The sequence below is a fragment of the Lepisma saccharinum genome, chromosome 3 (assembly GCF_977018435.1).
Source record: "Lepisma saccharinum chromosome 3, izLepSacc3.1, whole genome shotgun sequence".
NCBI classification, from domain to species: domain Eukaryota; kingdom Metazoa; phylum Arthropoda; class Insecta; order Zygentoma; family Lepismatidae; genus Lepisma; species Lepisma saccharinum.
In genome coordinates this window covers 27824419-27841374 of record NC_139231.1, presented here as the reverse complement: position 1 = coordinate 27841374, position 16956 = coordinate 27824419, and the positions used below count along the sequence as shown (strand labels likewise).

Here is a 16956-nt window from a genome sequence, read left to right as displayed (position 1 = left end):
CAAGAGATGGAATTTTAATATTTCTCCTTGCACAATCCTTGAATGTATGGTGTTCTTTTGTTATTTTTTGTGATTCTTTCAGCCCAGAGGAACTATTGAAAGCAGTGGAGGAATATGCATTTAAGTGCCTCAAAAAAGCTGTGACAACATCTGAAGAAGGGTTTTCTCAGCATTCAGACTCCCCTGGAATGGAGACCTGCCTTGCCAGTGCTCACTTACAGCTTGCCAAGTATTGCAAAAGAGCTCTTGAAAGATGCGAATCTAGAGGTGTGTGTATTCTTAATGAAAAAAGTTCTAGAAATTTGGGTTTGAAGCTATTAAAAGGCTTCATGTGTATTCCTAAGAAAATTGATTGCTCATATAGTTGGTTGGAATTCTTGGTAATTATCTAATGAACACATTAAGTAACAGTTATATGGGTGTGATTCATGAATGTGTTTTAGGAAGGGAAAACAATGGCTGCAACAGTTACTGGCAGTCTTCTGCTCCCAATGTGTGACATTTGACTTTCAAAGTGTATGCAGGAAATGTGCATGAGAAGGCAGAAGCAAGCAATTACTGTAAAGCTTGTGGCCATGTTATTGCAGTGGACATGACAAACAGATGTGTACCAAAGATAGAGTTTTGGTGGTTATCAGTTATGAATGGGCATGTTGCACCTGGAAAGTCATTGAGCAGATGTTAATGTTCAGCATGAGGTTGCCTTGGTTCATGTCAACCAATTAGTCACTGTGGGGAGCTCAAATCAGCATTGGGGATCAGACATGATCTGTTCCAAAAAGTGTCATCACGGCCAGTGCCTCGGCAACTGAGATTCAATCACAAGGTTGCTAGAATGGACATCAGGTGCATCATTTTCAGTTATTGTTTTTTTATTTTGCTGAGGTGTGAAACTTTGGTCTATTGTTTCATCCATATTCGGTGTTTGCTTTAATGGAGTAAAAGTACACCATTTCCTCAGGCAAATAGGAGTTTATGAATAAGCAATACAATATAATCTTCCCACTTCACTGTTTTTTTTCTGGCACCTGCTCATTTTTATCGCCATATTTCAAACAGTCTCACTAGAGAAGTTGATGAGGGTGATTAATATGATGATGTGCTGATATTGCAATAAACATTAATTGTGCACCAATGAAAAACAATAAAGTAATTGGAAAGATGACTACTTTCACATTCATGAATATGTTGGCACAGGGCATAAGATATGCTTGGGAAAAAGAAGTTCATTGTGCCATTTGGAGGGAAAATGCTGCCGACTGTAGTTTAAAACAGTTATGGACTTTCCTGAAGATGAAACAGCAAATGTCAGCCTCTCTTACATGTACTGTAGTAGACCCTGGTACCTGCAGTCATGGAGGCAAGCGAGACTCTGCCGCCTGGACTCATCCTCTGTCGGGCTTGTGTTGTGTTGCCCACGTGTGTTCACGATTGATGTCCATCTCATCTTATCGCACCCAGCAACTTTGTTAATCTATGCACAAGTGGGTACAAGATTTTACAAGGAAGCCCTCCTCAGCCTGCTACAGTCACAGACATTTCTGGCTTTTAACAAACCTATTGACTTTCAATAGGATCATTACAACCCACAAGTGTCCATGATTATACGTGTGCAAAATAAATGTCTCAATGTTGAAAATAGGTCAAATAGGTTAGTCTTTATCTTGGCATCATTCCATTTGCTAGCCGAATGGACATTTCTTCCACTAAGAGAACTGCAAAACTCATTTTCAAACTGCTTGTCAGATGTATAACAGCTCGTTGGTAAAATTGCAAATAAATATATTATACAATAATTTTATTTACTTAGTTCTAAAAAAAATTTCTACCCTCATGAAAATTTTTGACAAAAAATGTATTTCAATTTTACACAGATCAGCGTGTTACCTATGGTAGACAGTTTGTAAAGTCCATTTTGAATGCAATGAAGCATGGATCACAGGAAGCTAGGCAGCTATTTTCTGTTCTCCTTCAACTACCAGAGTTAGCTGAAGACTTATCTGAAACATTCAAGACAGAAGTGAGTATGGGAAGATTTCATGCAAAAGTAGTGATTTTTTTTAGTGTGGAATAATATTTTACTCTGCATAGATGTATAATATTCTACATTTTTGTTCAATAAAAATCTTTAGTTGTGAAACTTTTATATGTACTGTTCTACTATATTTGTTGTGGGCTGACTAGGCATATCCAACAATCATTCTATTGTACGTAATTGTTCAAGGTATAACATTTTATCTACTTTTGCAACTTTGCACTCTCATCACTTTTCTGTCTACTGTACACTAGAGATAGATTGATATCAAATTTTAGCTGATACCAATATAAAGAACATAAAATATACCGATCCAATATTAACCTTTAGCCGACTGATGGTGGAAATTTCGACCTCCACATGTATACCCTTTAACGCTGAATGGTCTATATTTTGACGAGCACAATTAATGTGCCATTTCTTGAGAACGATACACTATATTTCAGTTCTGTCTTTTTTTTATCTATAGTATACATATGAAGGTATGATATACTCGAATTACAAAACAATACATCCATTGTTACTACTATTATCAAGCGAAGTTTGAAAAAGTCCTTTGTTACCACCATATTATTATGGGATAGATTTCTAAATGTGGCTGTGTATTCAAAACTACTGCATCATTTTAAGAAATTTAAAGTCTACAAGCAAGAATGAGTCAAAAAGAAGATTTTAAGCAATGCCCGACAAAGATTCAGATGGGACATGGGGACAAAGGCTCGATTGTCGAAATTTGCCCTGACCACGTGTTAGCACATGGCAGCTATAAACGTGTGATTTCTTGTAAACTATATACTAGATTTCAGTTCCGTCTTTTTGTTCATTAGTTTATGCCTCAAGATGTTGTATACTTGAATTACAAAACAATACATCCATTGTTACTATTATTAACAAGCACCGTTCGGAAAGACCCTTTGTTTCCCTTTTGTTACTATGGGATAAATTGGAGATAAACCACTACATCTTTTTTGAACAATTTGAATTCTAAATGTAAGAGTGAGTAAAAAGCAACATTTTTAGTAACATCCGACAATAAAGGGTCTAGGGGGAAAGCAGGGGCAAAGGCCCAAAGTTAGAAATTTTCTGTAATTACGCAAAATTTTCGAACCCCGTAATTTTCGGTATTTTTCAAAGTTGTGGCACGTGCATTACATATCCTCATAGTGTGGTCTTTTATCGTGCTTCCCTCGAAATTTGATCTATCCAGCATCCATAGGGCCAACCTAAAAGCAAAATTCCAGACATTGTCATGAAGCTGGCAACACTGCAGCTGTATATAATGTTTTAATTTTTTACTCAAGAAGTATCAGTCTGATTCAGGCACGGTTGGCCCTATAGCACACAGGAGCAGTGAACTCCCCAGTAATTAGTTCTCGAGTTATGATATTTTTTGTACTTCGTGGCTAGTTTGAAAAGCCCACGCTTAAAATGGCTCTAGCGTAAATGAAATTACAGGCATGCGAGAGGTCCGGCGGATAATTGTTGTATGAACAACTAGAATCTTGTTAATATATGTAATCAAGTGAATACAGTGGTGTTCATACAAAAAATACCACATATTTTGATATTTACTTTGGAAAACCAAGCTATACATGCATACATTCATGAAAATTATAACAAAAGAGCTATTTATAGAAATATCAGATTGGTAAAGTCATTGCGAAATTTTAATGATTCACCAATGCAATTATCCATATGGGAGACATGGGTTCAATTCCCAGGATGGGTGATTTCAGGTGGACATTTTTCTAGCAGCGTCCCTGTGTGAAGCAGCTCTGGGGGTAACCCAGCCTCTAATAACTGGATACCTAGGGGTTAAAAGTGGCTGGAGCTTGGTGCATATCACATCACCTCCTCAAATGGCTAAAATTGTGAATGTGTGGGACTGTACTCCACATCCCTCATGTGCCTTCAAGGCATATATTTCTATCTGCAGCAGATATAGTTTACCTCATCAATATAATGTTATCGCCAATGCCAATAGAGTTTTGATGACTGTTTCGGCCTTACTTTACACATTATAACTGACACTGCTCTTTATTTCCCCCCAAGATAACTATAGAAGAACAAAGTACCTACTATACAATAGGAGGGTTGAGAGTTGATACTGCTTTCTGATAGTGATGCCACTTCTCTTAACTATTGATATCAATGATTGAACATTATATCGATTTAAAGGCATTCAAGATCTGATTTTTACTTAACTCATTTAATTAAACTATCCACATTTGACACACCAATATCTGGTCATAGTTAATGAATAATTTCCCATTTTGCATAATTGTCAGGATATTTGAACTGGATGAAAGTATGCAGGATACCTGGACTCGAGTGTTACATCTATTATTGGTAATTTTATTCAGATTAGGGCTGAAGCCAACCTCTGTGGTGAAGTGGTTAGCACAACATACTATGACACCATGGGTCCTGGCTTGGCCATGGGTGTTCTTTGTGACTGCCCCTTCATCAATTTCATCACATCATCACTCATCCTCATCTTTGCAATTAGCTAAAAGTGAAAGAAAAGAAAAGTAAAATAAACCAAATCAATCAGACAACTCACGACTACCCACTGATCGAAAACTGTAACAGTTCAGAGTATTTATAAAGTGCAATATATATAAGCTTTCCCTTGGAACTATGAAATATCAATTTACTAGAGTATAGCTCTAAAATATTCATAATTTCACACAAGATAATCATTTCATCACAGCATTCATTTACCCCACAGTGTTGGATAAATATAGAAAATTATGCATTTTGCATAATTTCCAGGATATTTAGACTCCACAACAGTGTCGCATGACATTGTTGTTGATCTTGCAAAACATTCAGATTGTGGAAAGTAGCTGGTATCGGTGACTGGTACTTTCTGATGCCAGTACATTATCATCAGTTCAGCCCTAATTCAAACTGATAGTTTTTACATTACATTACAATAAGTATGATAGTATGAGATCCTACTTATGCGTAAGTATAATTAATATTCATTGTATTCTTTGTTAACTGATGATCTGTTTTCATTTTCAGAGTGCCACTGTACCGGAATGGATGTTTTTAGGATGGACAAATCAGATACTCGCATGTTTGGACAGTCAAATAGCCAACTGCCTTGAAGAGCTAATCCTCCGTCTGGCTAAGAGTTACCCAAGAGCTCTGTATTTTCCTTTCCAATTGAGCTGTGAGAACTATAAATTCCAGCCAGATAAAGGGGGACAAGTTGCTGAGAACATAGTACAAAGGTGATTGAAATATATGTGTTGGAAATAGGCTTCAGTCTTTTTGTGATACTAGAGAAAATTTTTTGCCATGGTGTTCTTTGAACACTCAAGTCTTGTTACTCTTGGCTGACCCATTTTGTTTTGCTTACTACACAACTTGCTCTTTCCAGTCCAGAATCACCATTTTTCAAAATGATTCACTGTGTGACTGCTTCTGTTGTGTCCAGAACAAGACCTGTAGTACTTGAAATTAAGGATTATTTCTATTAAGAACACAATAAAAATATCATACAAAATCTGTTTTACTTAGGAATTTGTGAGTCTACTCCTTGAGTTAGCTACGTTTCGGGGAAGCGACTGCCCCCTTCTTCAGGCGTTCTTTAAGCATGCAATACTGCCATGCTGCGTCGTCGAATTCACACAAGGAAAGGTTGGACGGGTAGGATTGAGGAAAAAATTATCAGATAAAACTATGTCCCTTTTACCCTGCATTTCCTTAAAAGAACGCCTGAAGAAGGGGGCAGTCCCTTCCCCAAAACGTAGCTAACTCGAGGAGTAGACTCACAAATACGTAAGTAAAATAGCTTTTGTATGATATTTTTATTGTGTTCTTAATAGAAATATTTTTTAATATTTAATATTGTGAGTAATACGTACCAAATCCAATATGAATTGAAATTAAGGAATAATAGACTTTTAAAAATACTGTAGTTCCATGGTAGACACCCCATATATTCCAATGTAAAAATTACTTTGAAAAATCAACTGTCATTCCCAACACTCATACATATGACCTTCCAAACCACAGTTATACAAAATCATTACACATCACTGCCTTATTGTTTCATTGTTAAATACATTTGAAGTCTTGTTGTTTTCTAAGATCAGGCGTTTGGTACTACCTATCCCAAGAAACCAAAAGTGGTTGGCCCAATGTTGGGTCAACATACTGTAAATGGTTGGCCAAACGTAAAACATACCGTTGGGCAATGCTAATTTTAGCAGTTGTTCCAACGTTGGCCCAGTTTTACCAACATACTGAAAACTAAAGTTTAGATAGGTTTGTGTTATGATACATACATAATTTATTGTGAGGCCATATGTAAATAACAGTACAAATTATTTGTGAAAATAAAAGAAATACACAGCACTTTCTCATTCATATGGTATCATTGTTTTCAAGGCACCATACCTTCAAGTGGTAGCACAAAAAACTTTCTAGAGTTTACTTAGATTTCCACCTTTCATGGACTTTAGTCTGCAAATAACATTGCTTAACCACCTTCACAAGAATACCTGTAAGAATGTTCTTGTTCTACTACAACTAAAGTGACAAACAATAACAAATTTCCAACACATCTTTCATCCATGGCAGCTGACAAAGGACTGGTGAGTGACTGAAAGTTAAAAATAGCTTCTACTTTCATTAAAAATATATTATATTTCCAGTATGTGCTGTGACTGAAATATTCGAAAAGAAACACTGCTACATGTCATTTATTTTACACTCCTGAAAGTTGTTTTAACATGAGAAAGTTGTTTTTAAAACTGATTTTGACTCGTTTTTTTCATTGTTGGGTAAACGTTGGCCCAACGTAAAACCAACTTAAATTTGGCTACCAATGTAAAGCCAACCTTTCCCGCGTAAAAACTGACATTGGCCCAATGGTTGTGGTTACTTGGGATGTCAGCAGCATTGACAAACTTCACAAAAATTAACCTTGTGCATGTTGTACATTTATCACATATCTTTAGATTTAAGAAAGAAAAGAGGTTCTTGGATGTGGGTTACAGACATGACAGTGCATTTGAAGTGTTTAAACTAGTTGTAAATTAAAATACCATTTTTCTCAGTTTACATGTGGTATATGCAGAGATGGAAAGCTAAAAGTGCAAAGTAAGTTGAAGCTTATGGCAATTATATAAATTATTGTAACAGGCAATGCAATGTCACACTGCCATGGTCAAGTTTCAGACTTAAGTTTGACAACAATGATAATGCAAACATTTGGAATATTGACTTATATTTATGCAAGAAAATTGATTTTCTTAAATTATATCTTTGTGTAAAATGTTTAAATTATTAGTGCAGGGGTGGGATAGATTAATTGGTATGCTGAATATTGATTGTCACATTATCGATAATATGTCCAGGAATTTCATCCATCTAATGTTTCTATAAAAAACCCTGTAAGTTGGTGCAAAATTTTGCAATCTTGTTTTTATATTTATGACTGCATACATATACCTTGCTGTGTAAAGTAAATGTCTAAATATGAATTTTCATTTCCTAATACAAAGCCTATTGCTGTCACTTGTTACATTAAGAGTAGATGAACTGTTGAGGTTAGTCATGAAGCATATTTTCAATTTTATATCACATCAATAGAATGTCGGTTATCAGTATCAGTTAATTTTACGAGGTCTGACACAAAAAAAGAAAAAAACGTGCTGAATATATATTTCATAAATGGAAGCAGTTGCAGTAAATTAGTTTGAATGAAGTGTAGACTCGCCCGACCTTAGCAGTTCCGAGTGAGGCATAATTCCTTGAACACGTGTAACCGTGCTGTGGTGGAAAATGGCTAGTTTGAAAGTGGAACAAAGGATTAACATCAAGTTTCTTGTGAAAGTTAAAAAGTTGCCAGCAGAAACATTCTGAATGCTGACCGAGGCATACGGTGATACTTGTATGTCCAGAGTACAAGTCTTTCAGTGGCATAAATATTTCTCGGAGGGGAGGGAAAGTGCTGAAGACAGGGATCATTCAGGCAGGCTGCGGTCTTCAGTTACTGACACAAACATGAACAGAGTACCAGAAGTGACCGAAGATTGAGTGTGCATGCAGTGGCTGAACTAGTAAACTTAAGTTTGGAACTACTACATTGAGGTTTTGACCAGATTTCGCAAAAAAATGAGGAGAAAGAGGCCTCAATTGTGGAAAAACAGATGGATTTTGCACCAGGACAACGCACCGGTCCATAAAGCTCTGTCTGTCAAGCAATTTTTGGTGAGTAAAAATATTACTGTCATAGAACATTCCCCCTACTTGCCGGATCTGGCACCATGTGACTTTTTTCTTTTCCCGAAACTAAAGTCTGGCTTCAAGGGAACACTTTTTGACTCAGTTGAAGAAGTCAAGACGAAAACGTGAACTCACACAAAATTACTTCCAGTATTGTTACCAACAGTGGCAGCAGCGAATGCAGAAGTGTGTCAATGCCAAAGGGAACTGCTTTGAAAGTGATGGCCACAACAGACACTAATTCGGTAAGTACCAGAACGTAGGAGTGCTTTTTTTTTTGCTTTTTTTTTTAATGATGATGATGATGTCATACCTCATACATTGGCACTTTATTAGTATCTGCTAAAATTTCAAATCGTTACACCCCTACTGTTGAGTATTCAGAGTAAAATTCAACTTGGAAGTCACGAATATCATTGCATGTGATCTTAATTCTTTATTTCAGGTTGAAAGCAGTGATTTGCTGCGAAACTCTGATGGAAACAGTGTTGAAAGCTCTGGGTTATGTTTGTGCACCAGAGACCCTTCTGAGCAGCCAAATGGAGAATTTGGGAAAAGCCATCAGGAGCCCAAAATCAACCCTTGAGAACCTGAAAGCTTCTGTAAACGCGTCTATAGAGGAGATGTATGGGAACGAGAAAGTTGATGGCTTATGTATCATTGGTAAGGAGCATGGTGCACTAAAAGATTTTAAGCCTAGATTCCAGAGTGTTTTATCTTCCAAAAATCTTGTGCAGGCCAGGGATAAGCTGAAACACATCCATAAAGATGTACAAGAATTCAAGGAAGCTAGAAAAACTATGGCTAAGGCATGCACACTAAAAGAGTACAGTGAATGGCTTAGTGAATTCCAATCGCTCAAGTACACTAGCAGTGTTGAAATCCCTGGACAATATACTGGAGAAGCCAAACCTCTACCTCAGTATCATGTGACCATCGCTGGATTTGGGCAGACTGTAAGTGTTTTTGTTAATTTTTCTTTTTTCTTGTATTTTTTATATAATAAATAATGCTGAGCTGATGCTGAAAGCAATACTGATACTGTAGTGTTTAGTTACGCTTCCGTGCACAATTCGCTAGGCTGTGAACCAGTGTGTTAAAGAGAGAATATTATCGGCAATTGAAATGTGTTAAGAAATGTTGCTCTAGGAAGACTTTAAGGGCCTAAAACTTCATTCTTACACGATAGTAAAAAAATCGCAGTGATTTGTTTTTTTTTTACCAAAAGATGGCAATGCATATGGCTAGCAAAACACAATGAATAGATTTACCACAATGAAGATTCGTCTCTAACACAAACCTAGATGAAGTATGACCAAGTTTGAGGGATTCCAGCAACTTTGGTCCCATTATCATTCTATTCCATAACTTGCATGGTGATTCTTGTTGGAAAGTTTAAGAGCTTTCCTTGTATTTAAGGTTGATGGGTGTTGGGAGCTTAATGAGAGGGTAGATCTATGTAACCTGCTGTAAGGCAGAAGTTAGAATTTTGCATGGGGGATTATGGAAGAATTGCGTTATAAAGTTCTCTAGGAACATGTCACTTCAGATAACTGAACAAAGCACATGGACAGAAATGAGAAAAATAAGCTACAAAAAACTGCAAAACATTGCTCTGAACCCTGAAAACTTAAAGGGGGAGCTTTTTCATTCTCCATAGGAAATAATGCATGGAAGTCAAACACATTTATTAATGCTATTTTTAATAAGCCTTGTGTAGCTTAATAATTCACTTAAATATATGCTTACAAGTTCAACTGTGGAGAAAACTGTAAATTAGAACTCATTGTTCTCTTTTTCTAATACTCATAAACATAAAGGAAAATTGAAATTGAAAGCATTTTGACAATGGAAATAAATGTGCCCCTTATAAGAAACTGTACTTGGTCACCTTCATGAAGTTTTAATGACTTGTGCAAAAGGTAAAAACCTTTTGTTTCTGCATAGTGCTTTTTAATTGCAAATTACTTAATAAGATATATTTTTTTTTAAATTTCTTGAAATTTCATGAAATGCACCTTCAATAATGTAAACTGTTGAATTTTTTGCAGGTAACTGTGTTGGAATCCATACGGAAACCTATACGACTAACTATATTAGGGAATGATGGTCAAGAGCACAAGTATTTAGTAAAACGAGGTGAAGATTTGCGGCAGGATCAAAGAATTGAACAGCTATTTGGCATAATGAATAATATTCTTGAGCAAGATAGTGTGTGTAATGAGAGACAGCTTTCAATATTCACATACAAGGTAAAACTGATAAAAGCTTTGGTCCATGTATTGAATTGTATACAAAGATTGATGGAAATACCAGTTAGGCAGTTTTAATGTGTAGCTTTTCTCTTTCACATATTTATAGTTACAATTGCAATTTTACTGCCTACACTTAGATGTACTTTCTTGAATTAATAATGTTGGGTAGTACTTTTGCTAGTCCTTGTGAACAGATAGTGACGTCATGGGTGTTTCTTGTGAGTGTTCTTTCATCAGTATCATCTAATCATCATTCCTTGTCATTGTTAGGATTGGGTTAGAGTGGTAGAAAGGCGATCTAAAATCAGAAAAATACAGATACAGTGATAAAATTTGTAAAACTGAATAAGCCTATTATACTAGTTTATGCAAATATTAACCTGATTGATTAGTTTGACAAAAATCTGCATCAGTGAAATTTTGATTTGCCAGTTTGTGGTAACTTCCGTTGAGAACATTATGGTTACATTGTAAATACTGCTTCCTCTGCAATGGCCATTTCTACAAAGGCAATAGACTGCAGGGTGTTCTAAAAAAGTTAACAACAATGAAGACTGTAACATTAACCATTTACTCTTTCAGTGGAACCCCAATTTTACATTTTCCCACATTATACATTCAATCTTGATGGTCCCAACATAGCAAAATGTTATAAATTTTTCCTAGATTTGACGTTTTCCTGCATTTTAATTATTATTATTTTTTTTACAGATTGGTACCCTGAGAAACATAATATCAAGGTTCCACTGTATTTGTATTGTGTGTTTAGTGTTATATTAATAATGTGTATTGAAATAAAAACAACGCAACTTCTAAGACACATGTTTTCCTTCAGAGGCATTGCAGTCAATTCCTTGAACAGGAATCTTTATATTTACTATTTAGACAACTAAGAAATTGTATGTTAAATTCTACTACAATTAATTTACTTTTCGAAGTTGCTGAACAGATACATGGAATATAGTTTATTATTTTTATTTCTTTAAGGTGATGCCACTGAATACACGTGTTGGTCTTATTGAATGGGTTGATGACACTGTAACTCTCAAGAGGCTTATAGACTGTAACGAGAGAGTTTTACATCAGCGGTAAGTAACTGTTATCTTTTTATGTATTACTTGAAACATATGATACATGATTTGAACCAATATGAATTCCCCACTGATACTGATACTGAACGCTGAAACAATTTCACATAGTTCAGACTATAAATGTTGATAAATAAGTAGAGACATGCGTATTTCATTTTTGATGGAAGAACGAAATGTGACATTGTACACCATGATGTTAATTTTTTGAGTTATTTAAAGATTTAAGGTACATTTTCTTGCCATATTTAGTCAAAGAATAATGTGAAATTAACTCTTAAACATGGAATATAAAATTTATTTACCAGAATGAATTATCCTTCAAGGTATGCTGTGTCAAAATTTTGGGATGAGAAAATTGACTTTAAACATGAATTAAATTAAAGAAACTCCAATATCATTAAAAAATACCAGATTTTTCTATCGCTTGCTGTACTTACTGAGAAATACTCAGAATGTTTGTTTAATCGCATAACTAAATGAAGCCCTCTACTGAACATTCACTTTAGCCCTGTTTTCTGAAACCAGAGAAAATTAAGGTATTTGTGAATGCTTTCTTCCATTTCACATTGTTGAAGGTTTTGAATGTGCTCTTGGAATGGAGTTTTTTACTTTTGAGTAATAAGCATGAACCAAATTTGCGATTTTATTTACCATTATACTACCAAAGCACTGGTGGTATAATCATCTGTATAAATCCACTAGAGCTCTATTTTCAAAATATCCAGAATTTTATGCATGAAATAATCAGAATAATTAAAATAGTTGTAGTTGAATCACAAAATGCAGTTTTGCTTCGCATACTGGTGCAAAATTTTAAAGAAAAATATTTATTTTCTACTAAAGTGTATGGTGGCATTTTGCGGACCATGCAGGATGTGTGAAATCTGAGGAGACTAAAGTGTAAATCACCAACCCTGAGACCTTCTGTAAACAAACGGTCTCACCGATTCGATGTATCACTCCGCGTCAGCTGATTCATAACCGCAATCATCTGCTGTTACACTCATAGTTCGCCGCACCTATTCATTTTATATAAGAGCCTCTGAATGTGAGAACCCGCTCTCAAAACATCAGAGGAATATGCACCCACGTACATTGTTACTCTCCTGGTCATTCTCTCTTTCATAACCCTTAAAACTGCAGACACTGACACTCCACTGCACTGGGATACCAACTTAACCACTTCATTTACTGGTTTCTCAGGATACCACTGACAGAACGTTACATAAATATTGAGTAGAATCTGTTTCTCATCCCTTTTCAAAGGCTGTCCTTGCTGGTGTTCTGAAAACAAGCTCGGAGAACACGGAGACCTTCCCGCACGCATAGAACTCGGCATGTTATTTTTCTAAGGATAAGTCAGGCAATATTACTAAGTTGCACTACTTCCTTGCTGTTCACATGATTATTTTTAGAAAATAACCAATGTTATAAAATATCATTATGTACACAAATCTCTAAGCTCATTGAAAGTTACAATGCGTATTACTACAAAATGTTCACACTTATCTTGCCTTGCCATGTCACCAAGTTATTTTACGAAGTGCACTACATTTGGCGGAACAAAAATCGTTATTAGGATGCTTGTCAAAGTTTCCAACCGCAATAAATTTACAAACTTTCTTTGTCTTGTTTTGATCATCATCATCAACATATTTATTGGACTTACAGCATTGCATATGGCTGTTTATGCCCATTATATATTTCATTTACCTAAGATACAATTTACATACAATCTACAAACATTTTTCAAATACACTCCTATCTATATCATCCTTAGAAATATACATTACCATGTTATATCAATTTGTCTAAAAAAATGCAAGTAAAATATATTCAATTCGCATGCAAGAAAGAAGCCAAAATTTATGGGAAGTGATTACTGGTGCAAAGAGTTAACCATAAAGGTGAAGCAATAAGTAAAAAAAAGAAAGAGCATTGGGTTTAAAGTGAGACGTCATTTGCGGCAGCGTATCCCATACTACAAATTGGCCATTGTTTTACCTTACGTAATGAATCCTGTAACAACGCTGGATTTTCGTGTGGATTATTTTACTTCTATGAGTTTGCAATGCTTTCGGCATGCAGGTGGTTTTGTTTACAGAAGGTCTCAGGGTTTATGATTTGAACTTTAGTTCTTTTCCTTGTCCATCTCTCTCGTCACACCACTTGTGCCAGGTCCTACTTCAGACTCTTTTCCACTGTACTTTTGAATATCACTAATGCTAACAGTTTAGTATAGCCTATCAAGCTACAACCTGCTGAAATTTATCGTTGTCTTTGTGAGATGGATGGAGAACATGCCATGATTGATTTGATGGTATAGAGATGAATGAGACTCTTTAACGACCCACAGTAAGCGATGTGACATGCTTAGCCAGGCTGACGATTCATAACAGTACCCATCTGCATCATTCTATCACAATGCATGATCTCATCATGGCATTTAACTGAAAACAGTTTGATTATACCTCAAGTGATTTTCATGTGTTCCTGCATCTGAATTCCTTCCTTGGTGGCCCCCTCCATGTAAGACTGCTTTGACGGGGCTAGGGAGCTTAGTAGGGAGGCCATTATTATGATCTCTTCATTTCATTCATCCTTCATATCCATAACTCACAAGTTCACCATTCCATCACATCATTCATCTCCATCCCATTGACCTCCCTGTAACTAAGTAAGGTTCCTGCTAGAGGAGATAACCTCGATAAAAAAAACACTATCCCAAGGTGTGAGTTGCACGTGCCGATGGGACAGTGTTGGCTGCAGGGGTAGTGGGGTAGTTGGAGTCGCGAACGTGGCGTCGGAGATTTCGGTTTGGTCCTCGAGTAGCCTTCATTTTTGGGGGTAGGCCTTCCTCGGCATAGAGAGCATGTTGAGGCAACAATTTACGAACCCTTTATAATAAATCATACAGTTTATGGGAACTAAATCACCTTCAAATTGGGGAAAACCCCCAAAATGAGCACGGCCTTCGAGCCCGCTTAATTTTTTTGGAAAAGACAAATAACGTCACGACAGTGCCATGTTATCTTGTAATAAGCATAGTTGAATTGACAGATAGTAACGATGAGTCTACTAACACAAAGAAAAATGGAGCTAAAATATTAAAGGACCTGTCACCATTTCTTATAAAAAAGCAAGTGGATTATGCTGATGTGATGTCCTCGACATCAAAAAACTGCGAAACTGAAGCCTCCTCATCCAGACAAGTATAGATCGCCAGACTAGCAACCTTCTTAAGCTTAAGACCTTGGGCGACTTTCCTGTTCAGGTTGAACCTCACTGTCAATTGAATAGTTGTAAAGGTGTTGAAGTCCACTAGCTCTCCAGTCAGGGCAGCATCCACCACCCTGAGACTTAAAGCTCAGCTAAAAGCTGCCCCTTCCCCATCCCCTTCGCCCTCTGTGTCCTTACCTGAGGACATGATACGGGACGAAGAATTTATCAAGGTGACAGGGATTAAGAATAGAGTACGCCTTAAAAGGTAACTATCATACCTACAGCTATGGCTTATTGTCTCCAATGGAACCTTAACGGTTTCCACATCCCAGTGGACGTGCGAGGCGACGCCCAGTCCTCTGGTGGACTGCAGAGATCAGTGCAGCCAACAAGGACTGCAACCGTGCCTTAGATCGGTTCAACAGGAACCACACTGCTGCAAACCTTGAGCAGTTTGCATTAAGCATGCCCGTGCCCGTCTGCTAATTCGAGCCAGTACGAAGACATGCTGGGTCCAATATGTGTCTTCTGTGACGAAGCAGGCTTCGTCGAAAGCTGTTTGGACCAAAGTTCGTCGCATCCAGGAGATGCATCCACTCCTCTGAGTGCTCTGGAGCACGACGGGACGTTGTACACTGAATCCGGAGACCTAGCAAATATTTTGGCCATGCAGTTTTCTGATGTTTCGAGCTCAGAAAATTACACACCTTGTTTCCGCCGTGAGAAGGAACAACATCCTCTAGTTTTTCAAAGTCCTAACACTGAACCATACAGGCACTTCGGGATTCGAAAAAACACAGTTCCTAGAGTGGACAGGATCCACTACGAGATACTACGTCATCTGTCCAGTAGAGCAAAAAATTTCCTTCTCACGGTGTTCAACAGGCTTTGGTTGGAGAACTCTTTTCCCTCCTCCTGGAAAGAGGCTATTATTGTTCCCATCCTGAAACCAGGCAAAGAACGCACCACAGCTTCGAGTTACAGGTCAATTTGGTTTTTGCTCCAACCTTTCCACGCTAGACCATCTGGTTCAGCTGGAAATGCACCTTCAGGATGCTTTCTTGAAGAAGGAACATTTAGTAGCAGTTTTCTTCGACCTATGACACAACGTGGTATAATCAAGCAGCTTCATGCTTGGCGTGTCTGTGGCCATATGGCATACTTTATTCAATTTTTTTTATCCGCTCGTTCTTTCTGCGTATGTGTTAAGAACTCCTTTTCGGATCTTCAAGAGAACGGCTGTTCCGCAGGGCAGTGTACTTAGTGTGACTCTGTTTGCCATAGCAGTGAACAGTGTTATGGCAAACATTCTTGCCCCTGTACATGGTCTCCTCTATGTACGCAACCTCACGATCTTTTGTTGCTCATGGAATCTCGCGTCAGCTTCTCGTCAACTCCAAATGATGATAAACCGTTTGGTTGAGTGGTCCTCCCAAACTGGTTTCAGCTTTTCCTCTGAGAAATCCGTGTACGTCCATTTCTGTCGTCAACGTACATGCCACTTTGACCGTGACCTGTACATGGGGAAAGCTCCCCTACGTTTCGTGAATGAGGTCCGATTTCTCGACCTCATTTTCGACAAGAAATTAACATGGCAACCTCACCTTCGCCAGTTAAAGTTCTCTTGTCTGAGGGTTCTCAACCTTCTATGCGTTTATCTCATACTTCTTAGGGTGCTGATAGAACGGTACTGCTCCGCCTGTACCGTTCACTTATCAGGTCGAATCTGGATTATGGATGTGTTGTGTATTCGTCTGCCCACTTATCTATCTAGTACGCATTCTAGACACAGTCCACCATGCTGGTATTCATGTGTGTTCTGCTGCTTTCCGTACCAGTCCAGTCACCAGTTTGTATGTCGAGGCATCCGAGCCGTTGCTGTCTTTGCGAAGACAGCGACTGATAGTGAACTATTTCCTCCATCTTTGCTCTATCCCCTCACATCCTTCATATCACACTGTCTCAGATGATAGTAGGCTGGCAATGTACAGACTCCACCTTAATGTCACTAGACCATTTGGTGTTCATGCAGACGATATCCTGTCAGCACTTGGTGTTGACAGTGATCTTCCTGGCGTCTCTCCTCTCATTCCGCCTCTCCCAACCT

At 37.4% G+C, this 16956-nt stretch overlaps 1 protein-coding gene across 2 annotated transcripts in view; it reads left to right on the top strand.

Annotated features, from left to right (window-relative positions):
• Window positions 1–16956, top strand: part of LOC145984947 (DNA-dependent protein kinase catalytic subunit-like) — a 241918-nt gene that overhangs the window by 193792 nt on the left and 31170 nt on the right. For both annotated transcript variants that reach the window (XM_083118377.1, XM_083118376.1), the window contains exons 42-47: window positions 83–267; window positions 1875–2020; window positions 5066–5277; window positions 8727–9237; window positions 10333–10533; window positions 11524–11624. In XM_083118377.1, coding sequence (XP_082974503.1) covers window positions 83–267; window positions 1875–2020; window positions 5066–5277; window positions 8727–9237; window positions 10333–10533; window positions 11524–11624 — 1356 coding nt within the window. The remainder of the gene's footprint in view (window positions 1–82; window positions 268–1874; window positions 2021–5065; window positions 5278–8726; window positions 9238–10332; window positions 10534–11523; window positions 11625–16956) is intronic.